We start from the raw sequence: 12498 nt of genomic DNA on the forward strand, positions 1-12498 counted from the left end.
AGTCTAAAGTCAAACAAGAAGTCAAGACAGAGATAAATACAAAGGTAGGTAGAATAATAAAGTGTGTATCGAGACAGGAACTGATAGATGAGGTGAAATGAAAACAGAAAAGGTACGAAAGAACTAAAGTGTTAACATCAAGCTGTCTTTGTCTCTTTTCGGCTGTAACAAATGTAAATGTCCCCTCTGTGGGACAAATAAAGGTATTCTGATATAGTAAAACAATGAGTTAAAGAAGAGATATATACAAAAGTACTCCTCAGCTGTGACTCTGAGGTACTGACCTGGAACAGATGGGCTCCCTGGCGCCGGGTGGCCGGGCTGAGAGGAGCCACCGGACTGAGGGTGCTCCAGAAGTGGATGTTGGACAGCAGAGGACTGGGAGTCAGCAACAGAGTGGGAGTCTGAGGACGGGGGAGACAGGGTCAGGGTTGTTGAAGGAAAGGTCGAAAGCATGGCGGATAATAGCTTTGTTTTAAAGGTATATCAGTGGTTAGCTTTCTGGCTCTGTTGTGATTGGTCAATGGAAGCGATGTCCCGCCCCTCCGCCTATCACGTACAATGTGTTGGAGCTCTAGCCTATAGAATCGCAAGTGTTTCATAGTGATGTCACTGGTAAACAAAGGAGTCCAATGGAGGCGTTCTGAGGAAGGAGTGTGTGAGAGATTTGGGGAATGTATCCTTCGCAGACCACTGCACAAAAACCTTTATAACACACGACAGGAAACGACATAATAGGGTCCCTTTGAAGTCGATCACTGAGACCACAAAGCAGAAAGAGGAACTCATCCATGTGATCTGTCTGGACCTCATGGTTCTGGGGAGGGACAGAATAATAACAACATTGTTTGAACCAGCAAATCTAATAGACTTCCAAATTCTCCAGAGCAGCACCCAGCGTCATGTGGTCTGCAGACAGCTTCAGTGGGGCAACACCCAAACAAGAGCCGCGAGCCAGGCGGGGCAGATTGCTGCTGCCCCCTGCTGGTCAGAACCAGTACGGGTCAGATCTCCATCTTGTTCTGCAGCAGTTTACGAGGCATGGATTGATCTTTGGCACGCTGCCGAGGAGGTCACTTTAAAGCAGACCTGGGCATTGTACGGCCCGCGGGATGATTCTGACCAGCCCGCGAAAGATTACATGATAATTAGAAAATAAAACATATTTTCTAATTATCTTATGGGTGGACTAAAACCGCATTGCTTTTATTTTGAAGCCCATTTTTCTCACAGTGCACGCAATCGTGCACATCAACTGTGCACGTGAAATGCGTGTCTACCTTCCTTGTCACCCCTGAAAAATGCGAAAATGTCGGCTCATGCCAAAAAGAGGAAAGTGGATGCCGAAAGCAGAACTTTCAAACAAATATGGACTACTAATTTTTTCTTTACCGAAGTCAAGGGTAAACCTGTGTGTTTGGTTTGTGGGGAGCATGTCGCCGAGTTTAAAGAGTACAATTTGAAACGGCATTACGAGACGAAACATGCCGCGAAATACAAAAACTTGACTGATGCCGAACGAGCGCGGACATCAACGGATTTACTAGCAAAGCTAGAAAAACAACAAGGCTGTTTTACAAAGCTGCATGCAGACAGAGATGCAGCGACCAGAACCAGCTTTGTGATAGCCCACAAAATCTCCCAGAACAGTAAGCCATTCTCGGAGGGGGAGTTTGTGAAAGAGTGCATGGTCGAGTCTGCAGCACTGCTATGCCCAGAGAAAAAAGAAGCGTTTGAAAACATCCCGCTGTCCCGCCGCACCGTGAGGAGAAGGGTGGAGGACATCGCAGAGAATCTGGAGTTTCAGCTGCAAAGTGAAGTGGGAAGCTTCGACTTTTTTTCTTTGGCTTTGGATGAGAGCTGTGACGTCCGTGACACAGCCCAGCTGCTCATATTTCTCCGGGGGATAACGCGCGACTTCAAGCTTACGGAGGAGCTGGCAGAATGCGGCCAATGAAAGGAACCACAACGGGGAGTGATCTGTTCACCGAGGTAAACGATGTCCGAATTTGACAGGGAAAATGTTTGGACTTTTGAAAAGAATGCAAGATAAAGTGAGTGAACTCAACGCAGAGCAGAAATTGGTGTTTATACATTGTATTATTCATCAGCAAGCGTTGTGCAAGTCAGTGCTAAAATGTAGCCATGTGGTTGATGTTGTTACTACAACAGTTCATCAGAGCGCGAGCATTAAATCACAGGCAGTTTGTTTCACTGTTGGAGGAGCAAGAGAGCGAACATGGGGATGTCAGGTACCACACAGCTGTCAGATGGCTCAGCCTGGGCAAAGTGCTGAAAAGGTTTTGGGTTCTGAAATCAGAGATAAAAGAGTTTTGTGAGATGAAAGGCCAAACCATCCCAGAGCTGTCTGATAAGGACTGGATGGCAGATTTAACATTTGCTGTTGATGTGACTGCAATGATGAATGCACTGAACACACAACTGCAGGGCAAGGGCCTTTTTGCTCATGAAATGCAGAGCCATGTGAAAGCCTTCATGACAACGTTGCAATTAATGTCAAGGCAACTAGGCAGCAACAATCTGGAACACATGAAAACCCTGAAAGAAGTCAAACCATCAGCTGATCACCGGCACAGGTACTCCTCCATGTTAGGAGCACTGCATGATGAATTTTCAAGGCGTTTTCAAGATTTCAAAAAGGTTGAGGATGAAGTGCAGCTGGTTTCCTCTCCCTTTACCTGCAGTGTTGATAGTGCACCCACTGAGGTTCAGCTTGAACTCATTGACCTGCAGTCTGATGCACTACTGAAAGAGCACTTTAAGTCAGCATCACTGCTAGAGTTCTACTCTGCTCTCAAGGAGGAGAACTTTCCAAACATGAGGAGACATGCTCAGAAGATGTTGGTTCTCTTTGGATCCACCTATACATGTGAACAGACATTCTCAGTCATGAAGTTGACCAAATCCAGGTACAGATCCTCTCTCACTGATGAACATCTGTCAGCTGTGCTTCGCATCTCCACCTCAGACATTCAACCTGACTTTGATGGACTTGTTAAAGCTCAACAGAGACTGGATTTCTCACACTGAATGAAAAAAAAGAACTGAAGAACACTAAAATGTGGAAATATAACAAGTGAAATGGGACACTTGATCTTTTTTTTTTTGCGCAGTTCTGAAAACATTAAATGTTTAATATAGGCATGTAAAGTCAAAAAGGCTACAAACTGGGACACTTTTCTTTACACAGTTACACAGTTCAGTGATATGTCTTGTTTATTTTGGCTACAAAGATGATGTGATGTCTTTAGAAGCTAGAAAATCCTTGTTTCTCAATAGTACATGAAACTCAAAATGCCCTTTGTTATTGATGTTACTGAAAATTTTATCATTTTGAAATTCTATTTGAATAAATGATATTTTGAAAGCTAACCTCACCTTTTAATTGCCAAATACTAACATACACTCTAACCAGCGGTCAAAACAATGCCATTTTACTGCTTTCTATATAGAAATAAAAATGTATATTATGCATAATTGAGTTCGGCATTTGGCCCGGCCCTCCAAAATTTTTCAGTTGCTCATTTGGGCCCCCTGGGAAAAATATTGCCCACCCCTGCTGTAAAGGGACTCTGCTTTGGTTTCATCATCTAAGGGAGAGTGGGAAAGGAAATACAGAGAAGTAACTGCAGCGACAGACAGAATTGACGTCGGTGTATTATTGTTTAATGATGTGTATTTATAGTGTATGATACTCTTTATCTTTCACTGTCAATATGTGTATATCGCTAACTGTTTACTTTCTATTTTATTTCATTTTTAACCTCAAGTGTAAAGTCTGCATGCTGCCGTGTGACGAAGACATCTCCCAGATTGTCTTCACATTATTTCTAATAAAGTGAAGGCGATAGTGTGGCGTGTGGCGCAGTGGAAAGAGCCTTGGTGTTGGGATCAGGGGGTCACAGGTTCAAACCCCACTGCAGTCAGCATGTCGTTGTGTCTCTGAGACTCTTCTCCCTAAATTGCTCCTGTTTGGATAAAAGCGTCTAACATGTAATCGGCTGCAATCTGCCATCCCTCCAGGACCCTGAGGCGGGCAGGGAAGATAGTGGCCGACCCCTCCAGGACCCTGAGGCGGGCAGGGAAGATAGTGGCCGACCCCTCCAGGACCCTGAGGCGGGCAGGGAAGATAGTGGCCGACCCCTCCAGGACCCTGAGGCGGGCAGGGAAGATAGTGGCCGACCCCTCCAGGACCCTGAGGCGGGCAGGGAAGATAGTGGCCGACCCCTCCAGGACCCTGAGGCGGGCAGGGAAGATAGTGGCCGACCCCTCCCACCCTGGACACAAACTGTTCCCTCTGCGCTCCATCATGAACCTCTCGCCACCTGAACAGTTTCTTCCCCTCCGCTACCGGCCTCTTAAACAAGGCCCGCCCCCCCTCTGCCACATCTCTATATGCATTACATTAATGCACACAATGTTCATACTCCTTTCTGCACATATTCACATTTCATAGTTTATATTCTATGCATTCATAACATTCTATTTCCATGTTACTGCTTTATTCGTATTGCTATTTAACTGTATTTTATTACGGTGTAAAAGATTTTTAGTTTTATATTAGATTTCTTGTTTTTTATATTTGATGTCTGCACCATGACATCAAGTCAAATTCCTAGCATGTGCGAACCTACCTGGCAATAAACCCGCTTCTGATCATCTAATCTGAGCGTGCTCATTTGAAAGAGGCAGGTTTTGTAATTGAAAGCCTTCAGAAGAAATATAATAATATAATTCAATAGTGATCAGATGAAGCATCCGTGTCTGTTTGGGAGTTAGGTCATGCTCCAACGGTATAATGGCTAAATGACTTTATTAGTTGGCTGTACAAAATGTTTATTTTTATTACGTTCAAAGCTTCTATTGAAGGTTTGGATTATAGATATGTGTCGTCATGTGTTATGCTGTCTTCATGCCAAAAGAAAATCCTCAAGCACAATTGGACATTTGAGTAAAGCTATAACTAATATTAAGATGTAGTGTCATTTTATCAAATCACCTTTCCTGTGTGAGTGTAACCCGTTTTGATTGATGCTTTGTGTGTGGCAAGGAGTGCAAGATGTTATTTTTTATTGCAGCAGAATATTTAGATATGGGATTTTTTTTAACTTAAAGGGGACCTATCATGCTATATTAGAAACATATATTGTAGGGCCATACCTTTACAAAACATGTCTGTGAAGTTTCTTTCTTAAAATACCAAACAGATCACTCGTTGCAGCTCATACCCCTCTTCTGCAGCCCTGTTAGAGGAGGCGGGGCTAATGCCCGATCAGAATTCCACCGGAGATAAAGTTCAATTCTGCTGTGATAAAACGCCATCCTGTTCTAAACCACATCATGGATTATTTCTGAAACAGTATGGAGCTCAAATGCTTTTTCTCTTGCGGGTTTATCACGAGGTGAGTTCCTTTTTTTATTTCCTGCTTTTTAAACTCGTGCTCTCCAGTACAGGTTAGCTCTGAGTGTTAGCGAGGCTTGAAACAAACAACGAGATTACGTCCAAAACACGCCAGGCATTGTTTCTGTGGGTCCACCGTCCGAAATGACGTCATATCGGCAGCCAATCTGTATCCGCTCGTTGTACCCCCTTTTTAAAAGATTTGTGTACGGAGGAAAAGAGAAAGGGTTTTATTTTCTGACGCTGCGTGAGTTCCCCGACGCACCGGGGACACATATTTATGTATAAAAGACATCACAAAGTGCATTTTGCATGATAGGTCCCCTTCAAGGACTTGGGGAACCAGTCCTACCAACTCATTAGCAGAATTAAGAAAGATTTCATATTTTATTTATTCGCCATTAAGTGCTAACATACCACACGTTACCATGTGTACAGGTAATTGTGCATCTTCCTTACAGCTGGCATGACAATCTAACAATCATCTCCAACCTGAAACAGTCTTATCACTTATTCACCTTCTGATTTGTATTTTCTTTGTTCAGGGTCTATGAAGGAATCCTGAAGTCAAACGTAAAACCTTTCAAGACCTTTTTTAAGACCCTTTCCGTACATTTTAAGACCTCATCGCCACTTGGAGTTCTAACCGGTTACCTTGGCGACACACTTTACCTCACATTGACTATATACAGTATTGATTGTCCTTCCTTCTTATCTTCCAACCATTTGGACGCAGACTTGCATTTTTCCATAACGATGTTGCTTAGCAACCGGCGTAAACGGACCTTCGCGCGCTATCAAGCAGTGAGCGAGCGATGTCCTGTTCAGATGACGTCAAATCCAACGGGATGCCATCAATAAACTCCACAGAATCTCACTACACACCTACGCCATGACTACATTCAGGCAGACTGTAGAACACAACCTCTTTGGACCATTTATATACTTATTGGAAACAAGATACAAAACGTGAAACCTTGGGAAATGCCCTTTAATACTTTTTAATAGCCTTAATTTTCGCTAAATTGATTTATCAACTTTTAATACTTTTTAAGACCCGGCGGACCCCCTGATATTTTAACAAATGTTTTAATAAACCATCTAAATGGAGATACAGGGTCCCACGATTCATTAAAGTCAGAGTGAAGCATCCTTTGTGCTCCAGTCAGTCCTCTCAGTGAACACAGAGCTCCAGGTGCACGCTGAAGGCCCTTTGAGCATGCTGAAGGCCCTTTGAGCATGCTGAAGGCCCTTTGAGCACGCTGAAGGCCCTTTGAGCACGCTGAAGGCCCTTGAGCACGCTGAAGGCCTTTGAGCACACTGAAGGCCTTTGAGCACGCTGAAGGCCCTTGAGCACGCTGAAGGCCTTTGAGCACGCTGAAGGCCTTTGAGCACGCTGAAGGCCTTTGAGCACGCTGAAGGCCCTTGAGCACGCTGAAGGCCCTTGAGCACGCTGAAGGCCTTTGAGCACGCTGAAGGCCCTTGAGCACGCTGAAGGCCTTTGAGCACGCTGAAGGCCTTTGAGCACGCTGAAGGCCTTTGAGCACGCTTTCTCCCAGTGATTGGGATGATATGTTGAATGTTTGGTGTTCATGTATTGTGTCTTGATACGTGTCTGTTGATGTTACACATGGAGCTGCTGTGATGCAGACTTGATCTGACCATTCAAGTGTTATCGTATGAATGTGTTGCTTAATAGGTATTTAACTACATATATATGTTAATCATTTAGTTTGTGAGAGAAGGGGTGGGATTAAATACGTTTAAACTTAGAATCAGTAATATTTGTGTGTATCGATTTGACACTGATTAAGTTTGTATAATAATTCTTGTTATAATCAAATCAAACGACCAAATAGCAATGCTCTCACCTGTAGCATAGCTGGTGTGAGGGAGGCCGTGGGGAGGGAGGGGCTGCAGAGGTTCATGGGGGAGAAGTCCGAGGTGGTGACCAGCAGAGTGGGGGGGCTGATCTGCAGGATCTTGGGAGGTTTGCGTGCCTTTGCGGCGCTCAGAATGCACATGGTGTTGCTGCTGCTCAGAGACGAGGAGCTGGTTTCAGCGTCCATGAAACTGGTCTCATCTCCGGACAAACCCATCCCGCTGTCCACCTGCTGGAGAGGAGAGGGATTACAGTCTTCAGTCATCAAAGTAAGAGGTATGTGAATTCACTTTAGAATTATAATCCATCATAATATTTATATAATCGAGAATGATTAGCATACGTAACAAGCACACTGGCGTTGTCCCAGTTGAGCAACTCCATTATTCGCCACAACTTGAAGGTATTGGTTTAATGTCATCGCTCTCATAGCATGTATTGTTTTTCACTGTACACTAAGCACAGGAAACACAGTCGGAGACTAGCTGGGGAACATATTGAAAATATTTCGCAGTTGGATATTTCGCCGATGAGTTAGTGGAAACCAGAGCTCAAAGGATTATATTTGAGTCCGAAACGTAAAGGATAATTTGCCATTGTGCCGTTTAACAATCCCTAAATATTTCCTGATGGAAGGACTCATTCCTTCTCTATCGTGGAAATGAATAATCTTTGGCCGAACATGTTTGCCCCAAAGAAGTTGATAGAAAGAACATTTTCAGGGCTTTTCAAGTGTAACGTTCCTATTATTTCCTCTGTAAAGGAACCATTGTGTGAGATGCACTATTTCTATTTCCTTGCATTATTGTATCTGTGTTATTGTGTTGCCCTGTTGGAGGAGCCTGTGACCTCAGATTCTCATCGTCTTATCTACGCTGCAGCTATGCACACGTGACAATCAAAGCCTTGAGTCTTGAGATGTGTCTCCCTGTATACTAGCCTTCTCCTGTGCCTGAGTGTACGCACCGTGACATCAAGTCAAATTCCTCGTACGTGTCAACCTACCTGGTAATAAAACTGTTTCTGACTCTGATGTATACGTGCCTTCTCCCGGGCCTGATCGTCTGCAGTCTGAGACGATCCGGACTCGATGTCGCTGTCGATCAACAGCTCCTGGGAGGAGTCGGGCACGAGGCTGGGGGACGGGCTGGCCGAGGTCAGCTCCTGGATGCTGAACGTCGTGGCTGACGGGCGGATGTGTTCTAAGGAGTAGACGGAGTGAGGCGGCAGGGAGGAGATGGAGTTAATGTCCTCGGCCCCCAAGTGGCTGGACATCAGGGTCATCTCTACGGAAACCTGAGGGGACGGCGCTGGCTTTGGAGGCGTGTTTCCAAACTTTATAACGGACGGCAGAGCGGTTTGAGGCGGAGGAGACGGCTCTTGGTTCTGGGCGGACGCAGCGACTCCTCGTTTGTCCGCTAACTTCTCCGCTGGATTCTCTATTTTGATGGACTTGAAGAGCTGGCGTCCGTTCTGCAGCGAGTTGAGGGTGAAGGAGGTGTACAGGCCGGAGTGGATGTAGTCGTTTCGGTTTTGACTGCTTGGTGCTGGAGCTCAGCCCAGGCTCTCCATCTTGTGGGGTGCTGTCTCCCCTCTTTAAAAGGGGAGGGACGCCCCCCCCCAGCACCCACCTCCCCGCCCTCTGTCCGGGAGGCAACGTCTCCTTTCAAGATGTCAGGGTAGGACACGAAGCGATACACGAACTTCTGCCCGTTCACCTTCTTTATGATGTTCTGGAAGACACAGGAGAGCAAATGCAGATGTAAGTTTTAAATGTTGGTTAATAGAACTAAAGGAAAAAGGAACATCATATAGGCGAGAGTGAACGGCTGTAGAGGTAGCCATCGACCAATCAGAAGGCCTGTGGTTTCATTTTCAGTTCCTGCAGTCAATATGTCGATGTGTCCTTTGGTGAGATACTTGATCCCAAATTGCTCCAACTGTATGTCTATAACTGATAGAACTATAAGCAGCAGAACAAACAGATATCTTAACAGGTTAGGTTTTCGGTTTTTGTTTCACTTCACAAATACACTCAGAGTACACTTTATTTTTATTTAAGGTGTTGTTCGAGCAAGTTTTCTTTGTTTTTGCGAAAAAAGCCAAATATTCTAACCTAGTGGCGACTTCTGTAGTCAATGGATTATAAAGGACTACAAATCCCATGGTGCCAGCCTTTAAGAGACACGGATATTGCCAACCTGTGTGGAAGACGCCACCGTTTTGAACCGTTCAATTATATTACGTACAACATATAATAAAGAAAGAGAATCTACGTTTTTTATTTGAGTTTTTGAATTGTTTGAAATGCATATTCCCGTCGCTGAATATTGAATTTGGATTATTTACCACAAGTCGCATAAAAACAACACATCATCCGCCAGTCAGAGCAAATGTAAATACAACTACCGTACTTTCCGGACTATAAAGCGCACCGTCATATAAGCCGCAGCAGCTAAATTGTCCGTCTGTCTTGCTCTCGTTCTGTCTCTCGGTTCCACTTTTACTTTGGCGCGCTACCTGCCTCACTCTTTTCCGGCCTCCAGCTTTTTCTGCTGGAGCCCGCCGCTTAAAGGTGGCGGGCGGTGGACCGGTCCTAGAGCCCATAGAGTTAAAGGTGGTTAATTTTACCTGTAAAATCCATAGGTTCAGGAGGTTCCCTAGTGGCCGTTAGCTGTACACAAAAAATGGGGGGAAAAGTCGCAGCTTATAGTCCGAAAAGTACGATAATAAATTTCTATAAAGCGCATTAGTCTATTTAAAAGGTGTCTTAGGGGCTTGAACAAAACAAAGAATAAAGCTACGACAGGTGTCAAATCTCAAATGCTAACCCAACTCCTTCAGTGTCTTGTAACCTCTAGATACGGTCAATCATTTGGGTGAATACAATCCCTATTCTTCTCAAACTCTGCCTGCTTCCCCGGTGTTATGCAAACCCTAGAAGCAGAGCATTGGGCACCTTGTATGGCGAATGTGTTTGAATGCTAACCTTTGTTATGCAAAAGTATTTTGAGCGATCTGGAAAAACACTCTAAATGCAGTTATATTGACTAATTTACCAAATACTATAAACAAGACTTTCGACACGAGCAAAGAGGCAATGGGGTGCAGAAATAGCAGGATGAGACCACAGAAAAAGGCTTGAACGTGGGACAGCTCAGCTTCCTGTCTGCACCAAACTAGCAGCAGCTACTTCCAGCCGAACATACCAGCCCTGCCCAGAACACCCACAGGGTCAGGCTGTGCCTCTGCTGCCAAACCACACGCAGAGACAGACCGCACTCGCCTCTCTTCCGTCTGCCGCCGAGCAGCAGCAGACAATTCTGAGATGCAATAAACTCGTGTTTCTCCGTGTGCTGGAGCTGTCTTTGGTTTGATTCCCCTCAGAGTATCCAGCTGCTAATGCTTCTGAACAGCAGTGCTGATTCAACTCGGGCATCAAGTCGTTGTTTTGATTAAGACTGGCAGTTAAGAGTCTGACCTCATTCGCATGATCTCACCTCATTTGGAGTTTCTGGAACACCGAAGAAGGGCGATAATATTGCCACAAGCAACATTACAGCTGTGCCACGTCCGTTCTTATCTCAGTCAAAATTGTACTAGATCAAAAGTGTCATTTCACTTCTTCTGAGGGCTGGTGGGGGGGGGGGGGTAGATGGGGCCATGCATACTTACATGGTGGCTACAGACTGCTGTAAAAACCATACTTTAAGTGATGCAAGTTAATACGTACACATTATGTTAGTCTTTGTTCCTTCTAGAAAAACAAAAAGGGGTTCCTGGGAAATTATAAAAACAAATATAGGCTGCAACTGCACCCCCTTTTTAGAGTTTTAACTGTGACACTGAGAAATATCTGAATCAGTATTCACCTGGACTTGAAAATGCATGTTTTCTAGAAAACCTTGAACTGTGGCTCACTATTAGTGATAGTTACTGCTCTGATCCTTTTCAGTGCTCCAATCATTACTCTTAAAGGTGTCATGTCATATGTGTATTGTTGACTGCCTTATCCCAAGCTGCTGCGCCCGGAAAGAGCCTGTTAGCAACATTATTTGCTAACATTAGCTGCGTCGGTCAGAGCTCCAATGCCGTCTAAGATAAGATAAGAAGTACTTTCAGCATAAAAAGACATGGCATAGTACAGAAGGGACATTAAAAGACTAGTCCAACTACCATATTGTTAAAAAAGTACAGCTTATAACAGATGGATATCCGTTAAGCCCATACAGTCTGCACTGTAACCCCTGCATGTGCACCCCCCACTACTCTTGGAAAACACCCTCTAATTTGACTCCAGGCCGGACAACAATCCTGCACCAGCACTACTACTACTGCGAGCCGTAGGGTCGTCGGTTCAAGTCCCCGAGCAGACCTAAAAATGGAGTGTGGACTGCTACTTGGTCTCAGTTCACCTCCTTCCCTGCCCTTGAGCAAGGCACCATACACCCCCCTTCCCCCCTCACTCCCATTGCTCCCGGGCGCTGTACAATAGCGGCCCACTGCTCCTAGTATAGACTCCTGGTGCTAGGATGGGTTCAAAGCAGAGAACACATGTCACTGTGTGCTCTGCATGTGTGACCATTACAGAGGGTTTCATCCCTCCCTAATTATATTATTAAACCTACATAACAACATTTACTTCTTCCTTGAAACCTGATAAATGTTTTGAAAGCCTAAAAAGGGCGTGCTATGGCTATGGATGTAATACATATATGAATAATAAGAGGCAAATATAAGATTTAAATTAAGGCTCCAGTGTACCATCAACATTTGGGCCAATGCTACACTCAAGGGCACAATTTGGCCGACCATATTCTGGCAACGTTATCCTCAAAGGGGCCAACGGCAGCCGCTCAAATACAGGCTTTGATTGGTCAGATGACGTATTTAGGAGTCAGTTAGGGAGTGCAACCAATCAGGTTTACTGTGGACAACAAAGCAATATATGGGGCAGCTAGCTGATGGTCGACCCCATATTGGTGTTGCAGTGATGGGATATTTAGTGTGGTGTGCAAACCTTAACCACAATAAGACTAATCTTATGCATTAAAGGCCCTCTATTATACTGTTTTTCATCAATATATTATAGGTGTCAGTTATATACAGAACCTGTCTCTGAAGTGTTTGGCTCCAAACACCAAACAGATCATTGCAGCATTACCCATAATCCCCTCTGTTTCAGTGCTGTTTC

General features: G+C 44.7%; 1 protein-coding gene and 1 pseudogene across 1 annotated transcript in view; one reads left to right on the forward strand and one right to left on the reverse strand.

The window, feature by feature from the left end:
- Positions 1-12498, reverse strand: part of elk4 (ETS transcription factor ELK4) — a 39584-nt gene that overhangs the window by 1735 nt on the left and 25351 nt on the right. The window contains 4 exon segments of the mRNA XM_071203256.1: positions 285-404; positions 7294-7536; positions 8310-8875; positions 8878-9037. Coding sequence (XP_071059357.1) covers positions 285-404; positions 7294-7536; positions 8310-8875; positions 8878-9037 — 1089 coding nt within the window.
- Positions 1980-5987, forward strand: LOC139433829 (general transcription factor II-I repeat domain-containing protein 2B-like; annotated as a pseudogene).

The sequence above is a fragment of the Pseudochaenichthys georgianus genome, chromosome 5 (genome assembly GCF_902827115.2).
Source record: "Pseudochaenichthys georgianus chromosome 5, fPseGeo1.2, whole genome shotgun sequence".
NCBI classification, from domain to species: Eukaryota; Metazoa; Chordata; class Actinopteri; order Perciformes; family Channichthyidae; genus Pseudochaenichthys; species Pseudochaenichthys georgianus.